The sequence below is a fragment of the Limulus polyphemus genome, unplaced genomic scaffold, assembly GCF_000517525.1.
Source record: "Limulus polyphemus unplaced genomic scaffold, Limulus_polyphemus-2.1.2 Scaffold578, whole genome shotgun sequence".
In the NCBI taxonomy this organism is placed as follows: domain Eukaryota; kingdom Metazoa; phylum Arthropoda; class Merostomata; order Xiphosura; family Limulidae; genus Limulus; species Limulus polyphemus.
Genome location: NW_013666188.1, coordinates 357,549 through 383,262, shown reverse-complemented (window position 1 = coordinate 383,262; position 25,714 = coordinate 357,549). Strand labels below are relative to the sequence as shown.

Sequence of the window (25,714 nt, the reverse complement as noted above, 5' to 3'; positions counted from 1 at the left end):
TTGTAAATGTCCCTTTCATTTGTGAATTGAAATTTCTTTAATAAATAATGTCTGTCTGAAGTCTAAAAATTTTCTTCAATAACAAGACATCATATAACTTGAGATAAGGTAATCTGATAGAGTTTAGAGATGGGTTGAATGGGTAACAAAGAACACTTTATTACAAGTTTAACATAGTAACAAATGTACAACTTATGGAAAAAGTTTTGTCATCATCATGCGTACAAATAATTTATCTATACACAGGAATATACATTCAGTATGAAACAAAGAACTCACTTGACATAAAATGTTTTTACTTTTTAATACATATACTATGATTTTTTTTAGTCGCAATGTCTCCAACCATGAAGTCTTTGTATTATGTTCAACAACTGTTATCAAATCAGATAAGCTTAGTTAAGTTTACTGTGTAATGAGTATGATGTGCAAGTAAAAAATATTCTGATGGCATTAATCTTTATTAAATGTTATTTTAATGTTTATCTATTCAAACAATGTACATAAATAAACTGGCTAATGGGCTATTTAATCATTTCTAATTGCAATTGTGATATATTTAAATAAAACATTATTACCCTTACCAATGATAGTAAAACATGTTTTCATTATTCAATTATCAATAGGTTTGATTTACAGAAGATCAGTAAGTGATTACTGTATATTTTAAAAACAAAATGGTGACTGTGTAATCATCTGTAGTCAAAAGTAGTAATTCATTTACCAAATAGTAAATGTCCAGATTATCTGATAGATCAGCACAGTTAAAATGGACATTATAACCTTTTAAAGAATTATAGTTTAATTAAATTTTGAATGTAAGTTTATGTTTTCCTATACTGAAAATGTATTTCCAATAATACTTATCTCCGCTCACACTTCAGCTTTATCCTGATGAAAGGTACTCTTCTTTGCCTGTCTAAACATTGGTATGAATTCTACCTCGCTTGCTCAAGTCTTTATATCCCACAATATCACCTATAGCAATTTTAATCTTATGACTCTCTCCACCTACATCAATGCACCCTCTATAAGCTCCCCATTATTCTTTCTTATTCTCTTTTTTTGCGACATGCAAGATTATCAGACCTGAACACCAGCTGTCATAGGGAAGAAGAGTGGGATAGTGAGAGGAGGAAAGTATAATAAGAAACATGTAAACTTCTAAAACCCACTTTAGCTAGAATCCCACATTGACTAGGTAGAGGGGCCAGTGAGGGCAAGATCCACAAAGAAATTGTCTGTGTAGAAAAACAGGTGTGTGAAATTGAGATATAATAAAACACACTAGTGGGGTCACACTACTTCTGGTACAGGTATATTCTTCACACAGATAAAGTGAAATTTAAATGTGGGCAGTAAAGGCCAACCAGCTACAGACTCAACATCATTCCATATCACAAGATTCGTCCAGGCCCCCCACCACACAGTTGAGGTTCCATGTCTCATTGTTTGTATTATAAGGCTGTGGATGCAAAACTAGATCCAAGGTGTAGTGGCTAGGGCAAAGGGACCACAATATGATATAATTGTATAATATGAATATGATACAAATGGAACCCAACCTGAAAGTTACAGAATGTCGCAGACGAACCACCGGAATTATGATAGGAAAGCAAGCAACACCCAACTAGACAAATCTTCCAATTTGAAGTAGCATAGAATGCAACAAACCAAACTCAGAATTATGAAGCCAATTTATGGCTCACTCAACTTGAAAAAATACAGAAACCATCTGGCCTGGGATTACGAACCGAAATCCTAACTACTCAACCTGGGAGGCAAGGCATCACCTCCTGCCCCTGGAATTACAAGGAGGATATGGAACAAAGTTCAACCAATGGCTCAAGGATATGATGCTCCATGTGCAGAATTACAAGGAGTCGATGACCCTCTTCCATGATCATGGAAAGTGACAGAATGACCAAAAAGAAGGGCCACACTCACACAACTGGATAGCAAAGTGTCATCTCTGAACTGGAATTACAAGGAGGTTCCCACGTAGGTTGGTCCGGATCCCCACCAGACATCTGGGAAAACCATCCAGGTTTAAGGGTGGGTATCCAGCTTTGCCCTCTTCTCCTTGAGTGGAATAAAAAGTTCAAACATCACTCAGAAGGAACAGACCTCTTTCCACCACTCTTGCAACTGGAAACTGGGAGTGGTAAAGAGAAATGAGGGAACTTGCATTGGGGAGTCCTGAGGAACGATGCTCCGAAGACAGTGCAATAGGAGAACCATATTCCCTATTTTGAAAAGCAAACCAATGCTGATTTGTTCAATCCAAGAGTTAGCAGGGATGGGCAAAGTCCCTTTACAATTTACTCATGATAGTCCATGAATGGCAGTCCAGTACTGCATATTATATTTGATATAGTACAATTGTTCACCACCTGGAAAGTGTCAAGACGGTCTTATAGAACACCTCAGTTCCACAGAACTTGTTACTACCAGGAATTTAGTTAAAAGCATACCTGACCAGGTAACAAATGAGAATGACAATAAGGTCTCTGAAAAGAAGCAGATAAGTAAAGAAGTTACCTCTGTCACAATCGAGCCAGGTTGTGTAGAATAGCCATGGAGGTAGCTGAAGCCCATCCATTGCAGAGCCCTAACAGGGCATAAAAGACAATCCAGATCCGATGATCATATAAATGAGAAGTTGAGGGAAGATGAATAGGAGAGAAAGCCTTATCTCCTTCCCTAGCTGCTGCAGTTTTAGGTAGAAAGGAACCTGGAAAAGGTGACGAGGTCAGATAACACAAAATGATTTCAAATGTAAAGAAAAAAACCAAACTCAGAAACTTTTCTTCTCTTGGAAAAACGAAAAGTAGTTAACAAGGCAGCCTTATACAAGGCAACAGATCAAGGTGCCAAACCTTTGTCAAACAACAATGTCAAAAATTGAAAGACAGAGTGACAGAGTGGGACGCAAGGGGTTAAACCAATGTCTGAGAGACCACTGATAATAAGTAAACCATTTCCTTTGAGAAACTTCCAAAGAAGAATGTCAAATAGAACGTGTAAATAAGGACTCCACATGAGACATCATTCCCTGATGTCATGGAAAACTGAGATTGATTAAGATGAACAGTGCCATCTTGTCTAGAGCCCCAAATAGTCAGAAGAGCACTGCATCAACAAGATAAAAATGTTATGAATGTTTCAGTGCATGATGGAGGTTTCTCCAGTAACATAGCAAATAATTAAATTAGAACAAGTAATATAGTAAAAAAAACTTGCAAGTTTGCATGGATAACACCATATTGTCAAATGTAGTTTGTACTAGTAATAACACTGATGATGTGTCAACATCAAAGGTTAGACTTAAAGGTGTGGTCAAAGTGTATAAGGATGCTCTACTTAACCATTTCAAAAAGCTTTGGCATTTTGGAAGAAGAGATTTAGTTTAAACCATACCCATCTAAGACTGCTGAGCCATTCCCAACAGTCCAGAATATTTAATCAAATGTCTCATTGCTTCTTAGTGCACATAAGACAACAGGTAAACTTCCTACTGTGGAGGTCTAATGCATATTTTGTTTATTGTATCATTGTATTTTTATTATGGAACCCCAATAACTTCCTATGTAGTTTATTAACCAAAACTCAAGTATCTCAAAACTTATCAATACAGAAAAGACTACTACATTTTGGTACTAAACACAATTATTGTTTTGCTTATATGACCATAAATATACATTTTGAACACAAAACAACATATGCCTTATTATATTCACTTACATTATTCATATATACTTTAATCTACAATTACTTCTTTATCTAGCACCTTATATTCATATATATTGCTCTAAAAAAAGCAATGGGCACCTTAGAAAAGGGTCCTACATTTGAAAGACAGTATCTCCACAAACAACAGGTGCACCAAAATTTTTCTTAAAGCTATCTTCATATCTCACACCAATCTAAAACAGCCATAAACATCATAGATGCAAATAAAATAGTGCAATAAATCAATTTGCAAAAGTTGATCAAAACCTATAATAAAAATAATAAAAAGGTATCTTTTCTCATTCTTATTCTTCTTGTCATGTCCATGTCTTTTCTTATGAATCAGCTGTTAACTATCTATTGACTTATTCAAAAATTATTAAACTATATATTACTCTTTACATAGTATCAAACTGTATAAGAAGCTAGAAATATGCCTGGATTGGTTTGTTAGAAAACAAGATTATTAACCAGAATTCGGTTATCTTACAATTTTTCAACAAAGAAGAGGCTACAACAAAACTTGCTTAGACTTGACATGTAGCCATCCTGAAAAATGCCAGCAAGTGATTTCTTAATCTTAAGAATAATCAATGAGGTAACTAATATACATGGATCAAATCAACTAATGACTGAACCTTTTAATTTAAGCAATTTATTCTTATTTATGTACATCAGATGATCCTTTACTGACAAATGAAAAAAAAAGTAAATGGCTTTACCTTAACTGCTTCTAAAATGTTTCTTTCTGCTTTGGTATGTGCAGTGTCTTTCTGATTTCTTACAATAGTTGCCTGCAATAAAAATATACAAGGTCAGTGAAATCTGTGCTTGTAAAAAATAGATTTTAATTGGAAATCAAGTATTAGTAATAACAATTTATTACTATAATTATGTAGTCTTTAACCCTATGTGTATGGGTAGATGTTCAAGTGTACAAGTAATGACTTTTTTAAAGAGTTACATTCAAACTTTAATTAAGCTAAGATATTTCTTCTAATTTATGAAAAATTTAAATTAAAAATTTAAAGTTTATTCCAATTTTTATCAAAAAGAATTACCTTCTTCAGAACTTTCATGGCAAATATTTTGTTTGTATCCTTTCCAGTAACTTTCCGCACTTGAAAAACCTAAAAAACACAAACAACAAAGTAGTTCAGCATAGAAACAAACAAAAGAACTAAAGGAACAAGAAAATATTTATTTCACAAATCATTACAGAATCTTACCAAAACATCACAGAACTTAATCAGCACTAAAAATACTTTTCAGTTTACAACATTTCAATTTTATTCATATAGTGTTTGTGTTAATGCATATTTTACACATAAATGCCCAAATTTTAACAATAGGGATGAATGAAATTGCTTTATAATGCATCCCAAGAACACGGGCTTAAATTATCTTCATGAAGCTCTTTTAATCCTATTTAATAAATATTGTGTTAAATAAAATTGGAATTTCATCTGTATTTTGCTTCAGTTTGACACTAACATCCACACTGTATCTTATGATGTTGTGGTCACAAATGTTTTGTCCTGTTTTGCACAATTCAGCATGATGCAAATTTGACTTAAATGCATCATTGTCTACCTTCAAAATCAAATAATATTGTATGAGGAGAAACTTGTGGTAGGAAGAGCAAGGAAAATATCATGAGCAAAACAATGCAATGTAGAGCATTTTCAGACATTACTACAGTTATTATGTAAGAACTGAGAAAAATAAAAATATTGATGTTTTTTATGTTTTGTGTAAAAATATAAGAGGGGCCCCCCATTTTTTCCAAGTGGGTGAGTTCCCAGACTAATAATAACAAAATCTCTATAATTATAGCACTTATTTTATGAAATTTTCTTTTAAAAATTTCCTTTATTAGGTGGCATAAATCATAACACATAAAAGAGATCCGAGTCACATATGACTATTAGAAGGACCAAGCATAAAGTGATTTGTTTTGGAAAATGGTTTGCAGTATTGGAATGATCAGATTGAGGAATGGAACTTGTGTATTAGAAGATGTCATGAAATGTGTGATGATGAGAAACCCACTGAAGTAAAAATGTACAGCAGAAACAGCTGGTATGGGTATTAAAAACTTTAATTAAAATAAAGTATTTAATACTCATACCAGCCATCTCTGCTATACAAAAGTAACATGTGTAAGATCTTAAAACCTGGAGCTACATACTGTGGGGTTGAAAATTACTTCACTGATGATGTGAGGTAATGTTGTACTAGCTAGCCAATTTTCTAAATATTAGGTACTTAATGTAAAAATTCCATTTGGATATTAGTTAAAATAATGAACAAAAATATTATCTTTAAGTTATGTTTGATAAACATAAACATTGTAAATATAGCTAATTTCCTGTTTTTATCCTTTTTAAATGCATATTAAAATGTTCCTTCAACCCTCTGAACACAAGTAGGTCAAAGTGTGCATGTCATAACTTTATATACTTACATTCAAAATTTAATTAAAGTACTTTATTATCAATGTATATCAATAAACTTGGCATTAAAATATAGTTAATAAATCAACTTTAATTAAAAGTTTGAATTTCTAAATTTCAAAAGGAAATGTTTAAATAAATTCTCCATCTTCATTTGTCTGTATCATGTTTGTAACAAATTGCCCATTTTCGATTTTCTCATCCCCCTAATAGGATGTCCTGAGTTTAACATAAGTTACACATTCATGGTACAGATATTATTAAGGCACAGTCTAATTTTATAGCCATATTCTGGCTTCATAAAATCTTTAGTAACAATACTTTATCAAAAAAATTATTTTTTTTTGTACAGACTTGTAATGTTCACTTAATGCTTCCCAATTTTCAAAAAGATACACTTACTATATTAAAAGTTATAGCATGTATACTCTCATGGTTACCTAGTAACTACACAGTGATTGTCAGTCAAAATTACGGAGTGTACATAACATGAAATATGAAAACACTAACTAAATCAAAAATTTAAATCTGAACCACGTATTAAGCAAGGACTCATGAAATAAAGAAGCATGATAACAGCTTAAAGTGTACATGCAATTTTACAAATGTATATTGCCTATTTTGGAATTGCTTGATTGTTTTTCTTAATTCATTTATGAAAAATACTCAAGTATGTTCTCCAGCATATGCTAAATACATTAAGGAAAGCAAGCAAAGAAACATGCTTAACTGTTCAGTTTAGACAGCATAATCTCTAGGATGATCAAGAGAAAATAGGGAAGATGATGAAAATTTCTTGGTCATTTAAAAATAATAACAATTCTTGAAGAACTGGGGTCAGGTGTCCAAATTATAATCTTGCAATACAGTCAAATTTAGATATCTAATAAAATCATAGAATAAATTTTCCATATACAGTACATCAATACATTATGCTTTTCTATAATTTTTTGTTGATGAATTGATTAGTAAGATTACCTTCAGATTAAGTGGCTACTTTGGTTGGATATTTTGGTGATGGAAAGCTGACATCAATGGACTGAATAGCATTTTATCACCTTTTCCATGCATTTCTTAAATCCAAGTCAAGTAACATTCATATTGAAACAAAAACCTTTTTCACTTATAATTACAGTATTTCAGGAGGAAACACAAACATTCACCTTTCCATATCCACCTTTTCCAAGTACCCGTAGTAATTCAAAATCTTTTGGTCCAGTCTTCTCCTGTCCTGGATTTACTGTTATTTCTGAGAGTTGAATTTTCTCTACATCCTCTGAGCTGCAGTAGAATACATGTAAAATATCATTTCATCTTTAACAGAAGATTAATACTCAAAAATATTACAACAATGCCAATCATTACTATATGTCAAGCTGTTTTACCCTACTAATAGATGAAGGCAGTCTTGCTGAATTAAGCCAATTTTATCTAATAACTGTACCATTACGGTACTCCCAGCTAAACTAATTTCCCATTCAAATAACAATAGTTAATGCAACAGCTAGAGGAATGTTAGGAAATAGGTTGTAGAGTAAATCTGGATTCTAATTTAACTAAATAAAAAAAAACACAATGTGACAGTAATTTGTATTCACTTACAACATTAACAAAGATGAGTGAGTGCATAAAGATGGACAGTACTTCTCTCTAAAGACTGGAGAGAGACTTTAGCAGGAGAAAATGTGGATGTAAATGATAATATTCTACCAAAACTAAGAAAGCTAACCACTGTCTATAAATCAAAATAGCATGGTCTCTCCCAGAGTGTGTGCACTACATACATCTACAGGGTATTCCATTATACATACCCTTTCTTAATTTTACCTATTTTCGATTTCAAACCAAAAGTGTGTAAAAAAAAAAAGAGAGGTAAAATGCTCTTTTTATTAGAGGTTGGCACAGGTACTTGAACACATGATGTTTTCAATTATCAAATCAGGTCTATTTTTACTAACCAGATATCAATTATTAATTTGAGAATTGAAAGAAAATGTAGAAAAAGACAAAAATGCAGTTGTGAGCATGGATCTTTGGCTGGCATAATAAAAAAAAATGTTGAAATAGGCTTTGCATTAATACTGAAGCTTCCTAACCTAAGGGATAAAGGTTTTAGAGAAAACAAAAGGCTACAGGTTAATACTTGTGATCAGTTTAACAAATTATTTTTCACTTTTTTATTATTACCTGAACAGGATCCAGGTTCTTGGTATATTTTACAGCAGACACCCAGTTCCAGAGTTTCTACCCTTTCTGAACTCTAATTTTTATACATTTCTAGTTTGAAATTCAAAATGGACAAATCAAAAAGAATATGAAAAAAAACATCTGCAGTCTTAAGTGATATATTTTTTTTATCACAAATATGAATTTTACAGTTTCAAAATAATTTTTCAAATTCAGTGGAAAATACTAGTCCAAACTTTTAAAACATTACAACTTTAACAGCATTAAAAACTTTACACCTCTTAACCACATATCTTCTGAGTAGTCTACCATGTGTAATATTTTATACCACATTTATTTACTTATGACATTATACAATGTCAATGGCTACTTCAAGAGTTACAATTATATATTGATTAACAGTGCTTAAAAGTTATCATTTTTGTTGTCCAAGTGAACCATTTCTTAAGTCCAAATTATGATTATAAAAATGTCATATGTGGAGAAAATATGTGGAACAAACCAAAAATTTTAGTATTCAAATGAATTTACACAGACCCACATGAGAAAACTCCAAAATTGTATCTGACATTGATGCTAAAATTATTTTTATAAATGTATCACAAAATCTTATGGTGAATTGAGAGAACCATACTTTTTGTTTCCAATTTTGAGAAAATGATTATTTACAAACGAAAATGTAATATGAAAAACCTTTTACTTAGAAATTAAAGTTTACATTTTCCTATACCAAAAATGTATTCCCGATAATACATACCTCCTCTCACACTTTAGCTTTATCTCAATGAAATTCTCTTCTGTGCCCATCTAAGCATTGGTATGAATTACACCTCGCTTGCTCCAGTCTTTATACCACACTATATAACCCCTAGTGATTTTAATCTTGTTACTCTCTCCACCTACATCAATGCACCTTCTATACCAGATCTGTATATAAGTTCCCCATTATCAGACCCAAACATGGTTACTGTGAGAAGGAACAGCAGGATAGTGTGAGAGGAGGTTAAGTATTATCAGAAATACATTTTTGGTATAGGAAAATGTAAACTTCAGAAACACACTTATCTCCGCTCACACTTTAGCTAGAATCTCATACTGGCAAGAACCACAGAGTAAGCATCAGTGTAGAAAACGTTTGCAAACTGAGATATTGTATCCTCTAGATAATGTGAAATCAAAAACGTGGGTGGTAAAGGCCAACCAGCCACAATGTCAAAACCGTAGCATCATGAGAAGAAACATGCAAGAAGGGACACCAATTCCGAAACTGGTTCCTCCTACAATCCCAGACGCATCTGATCTGGAAATATGGTATGTGCTCACTAGAGTTATCCAGGCCCCAACCATGCAGATGAAGTCCCATATCTCTTCATTGGAATTATAGGTCTGTGGACCCAAAGCTATATCGAAGGTATAGTGGCTAGAGCATGAGGACCGCAATGTGATAAATTTGTATTATAGTTACTTTATGTTAAGGGAACCCAACCTGAAAGTTACAGAATATTTCATGTCGAGTCAGTGGACTTACTAAGAGAGTGCATGCAACACAAAAGTGGACAAACTCTCACCCCAACCTGAAGATGCATAGAAAGCAACAAACTGAATTCAGAATTACAGGGCCCATTCAGGCCTCACTCAACCTAAATAAAACAGAGATCATCCAGTCTGGGATTATGAACCTAAACCCCAACTCCCCAACCTGATAGGCAATACCCCTGCCCCTGGAATTTCAAGGAGGATGTGGAACAAATGAAGTTCAACCAATGGCTCAAGAATCGATACTCCACATGTGGAATTATGAAGAATCAAAGACCCCTTTTCTGTGATCATGAAAAGTAATATAATGACCAAAAAAAGGGGCTACACTCAACACAACCAAATAGCAAAGTGTCATCTCTGAACCAGAATTACAAGGAGGCTCCCACGTAGGCTGGTCCTGCTCCCACCAGGTTTTGGGAAAACCATCCAGGGTTATGTGTGGGAGTGTATCCAGCTTTGCCCTTTTCTCCTTGAGTGGAATAAAGGGTTCATATGTCACTCAGGAGGAATAGACCTCTGTCCACCATTCCAGTACTTTTCAAAATAGGGAACATGGTTCATCTATTGCACTGTCTTCGGAGCATCGTTCCTCAGGACTCCCCAATGTGAGTTCCCCTTTTTTCTCTTTACCACTTCCATTTGTGAGCTGTGTTGAGATGGGCTGTTCCATAAGAATACCTTAGATCTTTTAGGGTGGACACAATTATTCAGTATCATCCATAATATACAATAGTTGACCTCCACTTATGAACTATCATGAGTAAAGCATAAAGGGATTTTGCCCATCCCTGATGACCCTTGGATTGAACAAATTGGCATTGTGGTTTTGCTACCAAGAATTTTATTTATTAGTCTACTGATAGCTAGTGCGGATTGGGGAAAAGCACACCTGACCAGGCAACACTTGCCACTGAGTGGGATCCAAAAGATAATGATGAGGGGGGGGGGGCCTGAAAAGAAATAGAATAACCCAAAAGAAAAAAAAGTCACTCACCTCTTTCACAATTGAGCCAGGGTGTGTAGAAAAGACAAGGGGTAGCCAAAACCCATCCATGGAGGAAACTGTTAAATTATGTAAATAGTGCACATACCAGCCCATATAATTTTTTCCAATGGATTATTCAACCTAGCTGCCTGGGGCATCAAGATATATTAAACTTGATGAGATGTGACCTGAAGAAGTCTCCGCTCCACCAATGAAAACCCAGAGTAAACCATACGAACCAACTGACGAACCCAACCTGTCAAAGTGAGACAGTAGGATCCCAATGGATAAACAAATGGTGGCATGAATAAGTTTAGGGAATAAAAGACCTGTTTGGATACAACAGAACATAAGTGAAGTGATAGAGAGTCCTGTGAACATGACATGCAAACACATCTGAACGTTGATAATCGCTAACCAATAACAGAAGGAAGTAAGTCTTAATGACAATGAACATGACCTCAAAGGTTTAAAAGGTGGACGAGATGAGGCAAGGAGAACCACTGTGATATCCCAATTAGGAACATGGAAAGGACAACGAGGATGAATAACCCAAAAAGACTTCTGAAGTAATGACAAAACTGGGGTCTCAAACACTTTTCTTTTCTTAGAAAAATGAAAGGTAGCCATTAAAGCAGCCTTATACAGGCCAATAGACTAAGGTGCTAAACCTTTGTAGAATAACCAAGTCAGAAATTGAGTTTTATGGCACAGTGGAATGGGAAGAGTTAAACCCATGTCTGAGAGACCATTGATGATAAGTAAACCATTTTTGTTGACAAACTTTCAAAGAAGAATGCCAAGTAGAACGTGTTAATATGGATACCACCTGAGAAGTCCATCCCTGATGTCATGAGATAGACTGCATAAAAGCCAGGCATGGAGTCAAATAACACTGACTGCCAAAGGAGAAATGTCTGACCAAGGCTAATGTAAGAGAGATAGACAGAGAGGAAGGGGAAAAGAATGACACTCCTGAAAATACTAAAAAGAACCAGAAGGATGGGAGCCGAGCATTCCAGTGTGTTGCAAAAGCATCTATTTAAGGAAATCTGAGACAGGAGCAGATGCCACGAAAAACTCGAGGATGAAGCATCTATTCCATGGGAAGAGCTCTGTTGAGATGAGATAACTGGTCAGCCACTAAATTCATTACACCTGGAACATGACAAGCAAAAAAAACAATCTGATGTTTGTGTGCCCAAAAGAAAAGATCCTATCTTTGAAATCAGAGAAACACCAGGTGATTGCCACCTTCCTTTGAAATGTATGAGACGATTGTGGAAATGTCTGTGTGAAGCATTACCACCTTCCCTCTCAACAATTTGAGACCCTGACTCACAGGTCGTTGAACTGCTAGAAGTTATAATAGACTGATGTGAAGAGAAGTTTCCTCTTTTGTCCAAAAGCCATTGAATTTCATATTCTCTAAACAAGCACCCCAGTTCTGGAGAGAAGCATCTGTGAAAGATGTATCTCTGGACATGGGGCAGTGGAGGGACACAGACTGTCATCTTGTCCCTGTCCAATCAACAGCCAAGATCTTGCAAACTGGAAGCCGACAGGACCACCATACAATCCAATGCATCTGTGCAAATATTCCACTGGTCCTGTAACAACCACTGAAGGATCCTGCATGTGAGCCCAACCTAAAGGAATGAGTTAATCCAAGGATGCCCACATCCCCAAAAGAGATAGAACTGCATGTACTGGTGGAGAAGGATACAACTGTAGTTGAAGAATTACCCATTCCACGGCCTGCAGGTGTAAAGAAGGTTGGACCCTACTTAGTCTGATAAACACCCCAAGGGGCAGAATTTATGACAACAGTCTTATGTGATTACTGCAGGCTTCTTTTTAGCATTATTACTATATTTTTGACATTTTCTTTTAGACTTGTTCTAGCGAGTCTTGAGTTTATTGTTTATTTTCTTTATTTTTGAGTTTATGTGGGAGGGGGCTCAAAGACAGTCTGGTGAGAATGTAGATTATATATTTCCAGCACCTTCCTTTGCTCAGACATACATTCTGCATCCTGCACCTTTTTAGCAACTTGTATGCTAAGTTTGTAATGTTTTGAGTATTTCTCCTGTAGCTTACAAATCTTCTTCTCTTTTATTGGGGGAAACTCATTTGTCTGATTACCTGAATCCTTCCACCTTTTCCAGACATTGCTGTGCATGTGTGAGGAGATTTGCTGATCATTTGAGAAAGTGTGCTGCCATGTTTGTCTTTCTTGTTTATTGGATCAGCATGCCTTGGCTCTTCATCGCCTGGAGAATCTTATTTGGACTCTCAGAGGTTAGACCCTCTATTTCCTGTTAGGGACTCTAGACAAGATTCCACTGTTTATCTTAATCTCAATTTTTCTATAGTTCATTTTGCATTTTTTATCATCTTTGCAACTGTTGTCTGAAGCGTATCAGAGATTTCCTAATCAGCTTTCAGAGGATCCCAGTCATTTATTGACTTCCACTTTGTTTAGATTACCTGTTTCTGCTTTCTCATTGGTATCTTGGTTGGTTTGTTGCTGAGATCTTTTGGAGACAGATACCTTACTAGAGGGAGTTTGCCTTCCTAGTGTTGGCCCTTAGAGATCTCAGAGAAGCTCCTTTTCTTAGACAGTATATTTTTGCTGGTATTCCTTATTCTATGGAATCTCGAGTGGTCCATCTCCACTCTTCCCTTTCTAGCCTAGCTTCTCGACTGTTCCAAAGGTCTTCTACAGGATGGTTTCCTGCATTTGCTGTTCAAGTTTCCAGACCTCTGGCTTTAGCAATTCCAACCTTACCAGCAGGAATCCTCCTCTAGGTTGGAGAACAGACTACGATGGCGGTGACTACTTTTAGGGTCAGGTTCTGTGGTGTCTCAACTCAGAGGGTTTGTGTCAGTATGGGAGACCTTCACTATAAACCAGTGGTTCATTCAAATTCTCAGAAGAGGATTGGTCATTCAGTTCACATATCCTCCTCCATTGTCTCTCATACCAGTTGGCTTTCCAACCCCCAAGGACCCTCTTACATTCAGCCATCAAGTTCAAGCCATCCAGGATCTTCGGCACAAAGAGGCCATATAGCAAGTCAACACTTCTCAGAAGGGTTTTTTTATTCCCAGTTGTTTGTAGTACTCAAAAAAGATGGGCACTTGGCTACCTGTCATTGACATTTCTCACTTCAATCACTTCCTTCAGCCTCACCAGTTTACAATGGAGTCTCTATTTTCCTTTGGTGGCTCTTTTCACTTGGTCTATTGATATTCCAATTGCAGAGTCTTCACAGCTTTATCTCCATTTCATGCACGACAACCAGGTTTTTCAGTTTCGTGTTTTTCCGTTCAGCCTCACATCTGCCTCGTATGTTTTTTGCCAGATGGTCAGATCCATTTCACATCACCTTCACTCATTGGGCATTCACACTCACCATTACATGAACAACTGCCTTCTTCTCGCCCCTTCCCGCCACTTGGCAGGAACCTCACACTCAAACTATGTTATCAGAAGCTGCGAGAGCTGGGTTTCTTATCAAAAAGGAAAAGACTATTCTTATGAATGAGTTTCCCTCAATAAAGTTTACATTCTCACCAGTCTGTCCTTAATCCTCCCATAAACTCAAAAACTCAGCCTCAGAGCCAACAAAAGAAAAAACATCAGACCACATGTAAAATTCTACCTCTCTGCATATGGTGAACTGTGTGTCCTCTGTGGAAGGTCCCCCCTTCATTTGATGCCCAGGTAATGCCAGACTCACAAGATGGTGGAGGAGGAACATCTGGTGACTCTATATCCGAGACGTGAACATGTGTATTCTTATTCGAAAAATGTCCCTAAAATGTTCCTTTATAGCAAAATAAAGAAAATAAACAATAAACTCAAGACCCATTTGAACAAGTCTAAAAGAAAACATCAAAAACATAGTTATAATGCTAAAAAGAAACCTGCAGTAATCACATAAAACCGTCATCATAAATTCTGTCATTGAGAAAAAGTGAGTAAGAAGAAATAATGAGGAGCTTATACATAGATCTGGTATAGAAGGTACATTGATGTATGTAGAGAGAGTCACAAGATCAAAATTGCTAGGGTCAATATAGTGGGGTATAATGACTGAAGTAAGTGAAGTATGATTCATACCAATGCTTAAACAGGCAGAGAAGATAAAATTTCATCACGATAAAGCTAAAGTGTGTGTAAAGATAAGTGTGTTTTGGAAATGTCAATTCAATAGGGTTTGATTTATCAACTTTTATAAAATATTATTTTGCTTAGATTTTTGTCCAATAAATTATCATTTTACTTTATAAGTATCTTATTTCAGCTATACAAAATCAAAATCATTTTCATACACTTGATTTTATTATCAATTACCTTAAAAATTTTCAGAAACTGGGGAACAGTTAAATGTTACTATGAAAGAACTATTTATCTTTCATTTTCAAACACGAACAAAGTATGAAATTTCAAAAAAATTCAAATTCTTTCACTTTTATATAAACAGAGATAGAGATAGAAACAGAGGACCAAGAAATTCTTGGAAGGAATTAATAGTACTACAGATAAGCTTTTGCTATAACAAGTATTTTATTCCCCAAAATAAACTTCAATGCTAAAAACTTGCATATTTTTGGGTTTTGTTGACCTTTTTCATCATCCACACAACATTTTGGCAGTTTTGTTGTGTTTACTCAGCACTTGCTCTTCTTATTTCTGTATTAACACCTCCTATTAAGGACCATTCTAGGCAATTACAACACAAATTCAACATGGTAAGCACTTTGTTGACATCATGTAATAATTGATTGGATTGATCTCATTTTCAGTTCGACAGTTATCATAAACTACGGGTACCTGCCAACTAGTAATTGCTGTATAATTCATTTTTGAGTTTTTCTTTCCCTGAATAATGACTCTTCAGAACTGCCTGGGAGAGCAAACCAAAGAGATACAATAGATTTCCATACAGTGGTGAAATGGAAACACTTTGTAGAATTTGATTTAAGGGACCTTGCACCAAATCCTACACATCACTTTATAACTCATCAGTCAGTTTATGGTTTTTATATGGTTTCCAATGCTTTATGTTTGTTTTATTACTGATACAGGTTTTTGTTTTTTTGAACTGAAGAATATGCACAAATACATGAATGATATGTACCACAGAATAGTTTGCATATTTGACATACACAATGATTCATGTTAAAAAATGCATATTTGACATACACAATTATTCATGTTAAAAAAATGCATATTTGACACACACACACACACACACACACACACACAATTATTCATGTTAAAAAATGCATATTTGACACACACAAACAATTATTCATGTTAAAAAATGCATATTTGACACACACAATTATTCATGTTAAAAATGCATATTTAAGTGGATATGCATCTTATATGGAGCATGAATTAGTCACAAATGTTTCTATAAACAGACTTCTTCAAGCTACAACTTTTAGTAACACAGCCAACACAAAATTACTCTATTATTAATGAAAAAATAATAATAAGCAATCCTATTGCAATATTCACACTTAGTAACTTTAATAGACTTGAATGGTACTATAAAAAGGGTATACTTGGAGTAAACAACACTGTTCAGATACAAGTTAACTCTACAGACTGCTTAAATTTTAAATTATCCTAATTATTACATTTGCAGAACATAATTAAGAATTAACTATACAACAAGACAAATGTGGATTAGTACAAAAACTTTTAAATCATTTTTACAGGTACTGAATCTATTGATAAGAAAATATTTTTCTCCTCATGAGCTAATCACTTTGTAAACAATAAAATTGTTTTAAAAGTTAAAATATTTTTACTAAACTTAAATCTGTGCTGTATGTTATTTAAACATTATAATGCAATGCTCTTTCATATATATATATCTTACTTTTTGAAACATTTTTACAACATACAAAAATTTGGGATGGTTATGATAAATGAGAAAGTAATTTTGATGGGCCAAATGGCTTCTTATCACCTTACTCTTTCTAGACTTTTAGGTTTGAAAAATTAAGATGAAATTATACTTATTTATCAAAAAAGCAATAACCAACAGTACTTACTCTAATATTGCATTGACATCTGGCTCATCATTCAAACTCTATTGAAAGAAGAAAAACAACCAATAAACATGAATCAAAAATCCAAATAGTCAACTAGTTAGATACACAACTTTAAACTGCACAAATGAATTTTCAAAATACTAGAGTTTTTAAATAAATGAAATCATTTAATTTATTGACATATCAAATAATAACACTTCCATAACAAAAAATTCAATTAAATAATCATGTTACTACCACTCAGTCCAAGTCTTTTTTTTTACTTGCACCAAAACTGATAATGTCAATGCAACACCAAAACTTATCATTTTATTCAATTCATAGAGAAAAAACTTCATTGCATTTTACTTCCTTAAAAATATATTTCAATCAATTTTAATCACACAAGTTCCTAAAGAATTCTATACATTAATATTTTTTTAAATATTGAATTTCAAGTTGATTTGTTCCAAATCAACTTTAAAAACAGAGGTTATAATGACCTCAGTAACATAAGTCTAAAGAGTATTACAAGCAGAATCAGTTGTATACCTACTTGAAAATTTTTTATTAATAAAGCTTTACTAAAAATAATCTAAAAGATTAAATTTAATTAGTTATAACAGTTAGCACAAAGATTTCTCCAGCCATACCAACTGGCACAGTTTTATGAGTTTAGTTATCTCATTCACCTGAATATTTAAAAACCTTTTGACATTATTATTGTATGAAATTGACAGGTAAGAGGTTATTTTTTGGTACAAGTAATGTTCAAAACCCGGTAGCAAATAGATGAATATTACTAGTTAAGATTTGCTATAAACTATCTTATGTTCTTCTCCATTATTTATTCTTTCCTTTTTATTCATTCAAGAGGGTATACAGGTCTTACTGACTACTATGCTAGGTTGACTGAGTATTTTAAAACATTAAAATAGTTAGTTCATTCAAGTTCTAAATGGGGAAGACCCTAGCTGACTGAATAATACACCACACTTCCATCAAAAAAGACCCAGGACTGAATCTCAGCCACTACAAACACAGAAATGGTTCTGTTCTTCTCAAGACTTCCCACAGATGGCAGCAGATTAACAGTCAAAATGTAATAGAACCCTAGTTAGTAATTAATATTTTGTTACAAATATAAATAGGAGTTACTAATTAATAATTAGGTTTAAATTATAGTATAGGCTACTAACCATAATAGTGATTTATATCCAATCTCCACACTGTTACCGTAAATACACAATCTTCTTGTGCCAGGTTTATTTTTAAGATACGTAGTACCTATCTGAAAAACTGGTAAACTTTGGAAGGTTTGAGAGGGAATACCATTTATTCATGGTAATACAAAGTTTCAAACTCATACAATTAATAATAAACTTTGCTAGCTAAAATAAGCTTAATAGTGTGTCCCATATATATGTCCATGACAATGCTCTAGAAGGGGACATGTATGTGTTAATAGGGGTCTCAGAATTTTGATGCCTAAAACTATTATTTTGCTACTTGTTATTTGATGTAAGATCATTTTCCTGGTACCGTAATAAAGCACACGTAAATACGTACTTCAATTTTTTTTTAATTTAAATATGAATGTTTTAAAAACTTTTCAAATAGCAGGAAGTTATTATTAACAGAGCTTCCTGATTAATGGATACAATTCATAGATTAATACTGCCCCATAGAGACACCTGAGAGGCTTACATGTATGGTACATTGATTACAGTTGTGACTGCAAGGTAATTGGGATTCAAGGAAACTGAACAGCAAGTTGCATTTACATTACTCTAAATTTGAAGAATAAAATTAGATCATATCTGAGTTGATAGAATATTGGTATTATATTGGTGCAATATTAAGTATAGATTTTGTTTTTTTTATATACTCTTAATGAAAAGAAATGTAAATACTATAGGCTTAAACAATATCTGTAATATATAAAAAAATTATTGTACTAGATTCACAAACAGTTAAGCACAAGGTTGTTTCAGGAAACCAATTTATTATGTGGTATTATGGCAATGAAATCCATTTAAAACAGCACCTAATATTTTTGCTTTTTTTTAAGATGTTAATATTTTCCTAAACTAAAATATATTTCCGATAAATACTTACCTTGATTCCTACTGAACTCTATATGTGCAAAGTTTTCACCTGCCACTAGCCTTTACACTCCCACTGATCTCCACATGTTTTTCATGTGGTATAGCTGTGTTGTAGCATGCAAGTAAGCATATGACAACCCTCCACTAAAAGGAGTGTGACACACCCTCCTAGCTCAGATGACTCTATGCAGTAGAACCCAATCTTCACTTTGAGATTAAGAACGAAAAAAAAAAACTTGAAGTGTGAGAAGAGGTATCTGTTGGAAACATTTTCAGTTTAGAAAAATATTAACTTCCGATAGAATAACTTTACGTCTTCTCACAAAACAGTTAGAATCCCACACTGACCCACTGGAAGGACCAGTGTAGAATTAACCTAACTGAGTCACCCCCAGAAACATGTGAAGAGAACAAGTTGTGTGTGTCATCTCAATGGAGAGGAAACATACATATGGGAGACTACATCGCATCTGAACCAGGTATACTCCTCACCCGAAATGGTTGAATGTATTGTGGAACAAATCGAAATGATATAAACCCCAAAAAGTGTCATTGATGTAGAGTGGCTATGGTGCATTGGAACATAAGTGGGATGTCAACTCCAGTCCAAAGCCAGAGGCACAGAGATTGGATCAATTGGCCCAGGGTAGGAGAAGGGTCCTTTACCAGGAACCAGAAAGGAAGAAGTGTTTCCCTTCTGAGAACCCAAGCTATCATGTTTGAATAACCAATGCGACCAACAACAGTTGGACAGTCTGGAGGAACACATCACCAGAGAAAGTGCAATGGGTGACCAAGTAACCTTATTTTGAAAATCAGACTAAACCCAATTTGTACAATCAAGAGAATGGCAGGGAAGGGCAGCATTTCCCTTCTGCTTTAACTCATTTTAATCCATGAGTTTACAGTCTGGAACAAATATATTCATAAAGAAAAACACCATGAGGATGAACCTACAAGCGGTCTTGTGGAATACCCCATCTCAACAAGGAGCATTAGCAACTGAACAGTCACACAGTGAGAATTTAAGAAGTAGTATACTTGGAAAGGTACTACTCGCCAAAGTGAGGAATCCAATAAAAAAGCAAGGAGGCCCCTGTATTATGAAATAAAAAAAAATGACACCCACTCAAAGATGAACCAATGAGTGAAGGATGGCAACAGGAGGTAGACAATATCTGGCTGAGAAAGAAACATCCAGATGATGCAGATAACGTGACACGAAAGTATGAGGTGTAGTCCACATGCCAACCTGGATAATCTTCAAAGGACATGGAAATCAAGCAGTCAAAGACATTGTGAGGTGACGAATCTGATGAATAGACACACAGAAAAGGTAAGAAGTCAGGAGACAAGGAGGAATAGGCTATATAGATTAGTTGCCAAACCCAACCAGTCAGGGTAATAGGAGAAAGATCATGAGAAACTGAAGAGTTCCAGAGTATAAACAAACAGGAACCAAGGAAAGCAGCCATGCGAGCCACATAACACCTCAGAGCCCTGACCAGACACAACCAGTATACAACTGGGATCAGACCAGGAACATGTATATGAAATGAAAGGAAGGGAAATAGAAGTGAAACCAACATTATCCTCACATGCAGCTGAGGTTTTTGGTAGGAAAGTACAGTTAGGATAAAAGAGAACATAAGTTCAGCAGTAAAAGATGTGGGAGACATCAACAGCAAACACATTCAACCTCGGCATCCATAAGGTTTTCAAGGATAGGTGATATATGCAACAGGAAGCCAAAGGTTCAAATGCAGGTAGAGATAAGCCATGGAAGACAACACTAAGATTCCAATCTGGCAAGGGAATAGGTCGAGGAGGACAATGGAGACGAATGGAATGAAACAAGACAAAAATAACAGAAGAAGAAAATACCATGGCAGAATCAGGAAAAACAAAAGGTAGATGATAACATGGCTCTATAAATGGCAATGGTCAAAACAGAAAGACAATTATTGAAAAGCTAGGTGAAAATTCAGAAAAGTGAGAGACAGAAAAAAAGGAAGGGATAAATCCCCAAAAAACAGACCAATGGCAAAATATATACCAATAAGGTTGGTACAAGGACAAGGAAGAGAAGCAGATGGGGTGAGAAAGAAGGGATGCTACCCAGGTGGAAAGTCCAGAATCTCAAGCAAGGAACTGGACAAAAGCCATGCACAAATCCGGAAAGTGGCAACAGATGGATGAAGCATTGCCAATTGAGGCTAACAGAGAGGGGAAGAGGAGAGAAGAAGAGGTAATGATGGTGACAATTGAAAAGGGAGAAGTAGAAGGAACCAAGGTTGAGCTGGCTAGAATGGAGCCTCTAGAAAGACTCAACACAGACTGGTTTGAATAATGGAAAAAACAACGGGAAGAAGACAGATGGGGAGGATAGGCATAAGTGTAGAGGTCTTTTCAATCCTGACTGAGGGTGTCTATCACCAAAACCGAAGGATGAGAAACAGGAAACAAAAATAGAGGGAGTTTGATATTCAGATGGGGGAGTAAACACATCCAGCCAAGGAGTACCCAACCAAGAGCACAGAACAGCATGCCCAATGTGTGAAGACACAGTGACCATGACTGGATGCACACTTTCTGAGTGATGTAAGAAACAACAGGCGAGTTGTTGGAGTGGATCATCACTGTTTATCCCCTCAAAGACAGCAAGAAATGATCCATTACCTGTCAAACAGCCAGGAGTTCCAGATTATTGATGTGTAAACTCTACTCAACTGAAGACCAACAGCCTGACATCTTTTGAGTGTTGCAGTACACATCACAGCCTGACAGAGAAGTATCCATAAAAAGATGCATCTCTTTTCATGGAGGAGGAAGAGGGGCACCAACCATTGTGTTGTCCCTGTGCAGCCACCAGACAAAATCAGTATGGAGGGAAAGAGGAAGAGATACAGGGTAATCCAGGGAATCTCTGGTGAGGTTCAACTGATCCTGAAGGACCCACTAGAGAGACAACATGTAGGCATGGCCAAGGGGAATAAAAGTCTCCAAGGAAGCCCAAGTCCCCAAAAGAGAAAGAACCTCTCATGCAGGAAGAAAAGGTAAAAATTGCACCTTCTAAATTATAACCTCCACAGAACCCAGTCAGAGGGGAGAAGGCTGGGCCCGACTGATATGGGAGTTGAAGAATACCCCAAAATGGATAAGGTATTGAGTCAGTGTGAGAATGAACTTCTCCACCTTAACCAGCCAACTCACTAGCACAGCTTCCTCGAAAAGAAACTGCATGTTGATGGAAGAGGCTGAAAGTGAAGGAGCTAGAAGTAGCCAGCTGTCCATGTAATAATGGAAATGAAGCCCCTGTGAATGAAGAAGTCAGGCAAAGGCTTTGATTACTCAACAAAAACACAGGTAACCGAAGCCAGCCTGAAAGCACAAGTCAAAACTGATATGTATGATCCCTGTGGATAAAGAGAAGACAACAACAGGATGCTGGGGAAATGGGAGTATGGAGGTAAGCATCTGAGACATTTAACTTTGCCATCCAAATATGTGGAGTAAAAATCCATCAAAGAGACAGAAAAGACTCCCTGGTGAACTGAAAAACTTTCAACTAGTGTTTCAAGTGGGAGAAAACAATAATAGTATGCCAATCCCTGGTCTTTTTGGAGACTACAAAAGACTGGAATAAAAACTGGGAAGAATAGAAGGTCCTGAACCATCTGACAGATGATGGCTGGACAGAGGATCCCGATGAGGGGGGGAGGAACAGGAAAGGTAGATAAGGGAGGTGGTGAAAGGAAATAAAGGGAGAGTCTTTCTGATAAGACATGAAGAACCAAAGGGTTGGCGGTAAATGTCTCCCAGACATTCACAGGAGCATCAATAAGGCTCCTTCTGGACCTAATCCAACAGGACAGTAACCTATAACATTGGTGACGAACAACAATACGCAGTGTAGGCATGACCTGTGAGGAAGAAATAGGTAAGGGAGATGAAGGAGGTGGCCATGACACAGTTATAGGAGCAGGGAAAGGTTGTAATAAACAAGAAGCTAGATAGGAGAAAGAAGTATGCAAATGGGCAGATTCCGCTTTCAACTCCAATGAGTGAGGAAAAAACACCAAAACTATTTGTTGTAAAAAGGAGAACATGCATAAGTCACACATAGAAGTAGGGGGAGACCCACATGAGTTAAAAGAGCTTCCAGACCTAAGATGTTCTAACAACAATGGAGCCAAGTGTGGAGGGAAAGAGCAAAAGTGCACCAATATGGATAGAGAGAGCAGCATTCCCCTACAACCTCTCAGAGGAACGACAAATAGCCTCAAACAAAAGGTGTATGGAAGAAAGGTAATGAAGAAAAAATGTCAAAAGCAGGAAAGCTGTGTCTGTGAAAAATTCACAGAAGTGTCAGGATCTGACCCCCAAATTGGAAGGAGTGAATCCAATTGTTGAGTATCCAGAAAAGGATATGTTGAATGATAAGCCAATATATGAGCCTCCTTCATAAGTGGAGGATGCAGCATGCTCAGCATGCTCTCCAATATCAGGTGATGGAGAAAGGACGAAGCATTTGGTGGTTGGTGCTTCTGTCAAAAGGAAAGGGGATGGGTCATACGACACGGGAAACAAAGACAAAACAGAACATACCTAAGAAACTAACTCCAAAAACAGAGAACGAGACAGAGAATGGGGAAGGTGGGAGGCTGTCCAACTCCTCGTCATTCTGTTCCAGCTCCCCTGAGAAGAGAAGTGGTTGATGGTCAGGAGACTTCTTTGCCCACATGAAGGAATACATCTTGCATTGCACAAGGGCTAAAATATCCTCAGCAAATAACGTCAAATTTGTTTTTAGTGTACTTCATGTGAATTTCATTTTGAATAAATTCCATGAATGACTTCACAGTTCCATGTCACTACTACTACTACTACTACAGCTTTAGACACTATTAGTGACCAACAACCTAACATGATGGCTTCAAGTCCCAACTTGTTTTTCAACTCCAAGTAAAAAAAATTCTAAATCCAAAAAATATTAGTGTAGAAATTTTTGAAGTTCAGAAATATTGTACACCAAAGAAAAGCTGCAAGTGAGACAACTGACCACAGTTGTGCCAACCCGAGTAATGAAGATTGGGTTTTACTGCATATAGGGAGTCAGCTGCACTAGGAGTGTGTGTCACATGCTTATTTGAATGCTAAAATGCAGCAATACAATGTGAAAATTAGTGGGAATATAAGGGCCAGTGGCAGGCAAAATTTTTGAACATATAGAGAGCAGTACATATCATGGTATGCTGTTTTGTGAGAAGAAGTAAGTTATCATATTGGAAACATATTTTCATATGTGCAAACAGCCAATGAATACGATAATTTTGTTATAAACTTTTCAGGAAGGTAGCAAATTCTTACTACTGCTTTTAAATGTTCTCTTCTACCTCTTGCTAATGGCAGTGAAAATGAATGTAAATATTAACAACAATGTAGTGCAAGGATCTAAATATTACATTCCCGCATTACCGAGGAATTTAATTGTGCATGAGGGATTTCATCTTTTTAGTTGGCTTTCCTTATCAGGCATGCATAGCCCATCTGTATTCCTTTTGTTATGACTAATGAAAGTGAACACATTGCATGGATTAACTAAAAAAAAAAAACAAATCCATGAGGAAATTCAACTTTACATGAGGAAATGTAATCTCCCCGATAGCTTTCCCCTCAAGTGAATATAATTATATTTCATTATTTCTGTCCCTGTAGAAATAGTGCTAACATGATGTTAGGATTAAAAAGGCCATTTTAAACTTTTCTAAGACAGATAAAGCACCATTTGGACTACCACATGCATTAACAGTCTTTGGGCTATAAAAAAAAATTAATAAACTAGAATGTTGTGACAGGCAAGTAGAATAATGCCTCATTCCAAAAACTGCACTATAGTGAAAAAACTAAGATTTAAACTAGATTTTTTGGAGAATAGAAAACTACAGATACTTGATTTTGGCATTTAGAACAATTTATTGTCTGTATGGGTGGTCTGAATTGTGAATTAGAAGGATTTTGAACTCTCAAGATTTTGTTGAACAGGTATGTTATGACATCATATTTCTTGCTCATAGTGAATATGTATGTCAGATTTAAAAAAATATTATATGGGTTCTGGTTTGGGTTTTTTTTTTTTGCCAATTGTCGAAATAAATGGCTTTTACTTTCATTTCTTAATATTATAAATATATACTATGTAGTTGTTGGGCTTAGAATTCTTCTGCAGTAGCTGTCTAACTTTTTAGCAAAAAATTCAATGATGAATAAACAGCACACACTTTACTTGTTTTCAAATATATATATTTATTCGGAACAAGTTAAACGTATGTACAATAAAGTATTCACACTGTAGAGAATATAAGCATATTGTACATGTTATATCAGTATATGTATAGTTCTCTTCTTGTCAAAAGTCCACTTAGGCCTGTTCAATTACTTTAGAATCTCAGTTGACAAGCCGAACAATTTTCTCTAATACTATTGCAATATTCATCTGGTGTGATTCACTTACGATTGTGGTCTTCTTTCTTCTGATGTTCCTTTTTTTCAAAGTGCACTCAGGCTGATTCAATTACTTTAGAATCTCAGTTGACAAGCCGAACAATTTTCTCTAATACTATTGCAATATTCATCTGGTGTGATTCACT

The 25,714-nt window shown here is 35.5% G+C and overlaps 1 protein-coding gene across 1 annotated transcript in view; it reads right to left on the bottom strand.

Moving 5' to 3' along the window:
* The window catches only part of LOC106459227 (ribosomal protein S6 kinase beta-1-like), a 79,224-nt gene that overhangs the window by 37,399 nt on the left and 16,111 nt on the right, over window positions 1–25,714 (bottom strand). The window contains exons 2-5 of the mRNA XM_013918829.2: window positions 16,978–17,015; window positions 7,352–7,469; window positions 4,794–4,862; window positions 4,455–4,526 (exon numbers count right to left, since the gene is read on the bottom strand). Of these exons, the coding sequence (XP_013774283.1) occupies window positions 4,455–4,526; window positions 4,794–4,862; window positions 7,352–7,469; window positions 16,978–17,015 (297 nt within the window). The remainder of the gene's footprint in view (window positions 1–4,454; window positions 4,527–4,793; window positions 4,863–7,351; window positions 7,470–16,977; window positions 17,016–25,714) is intronic.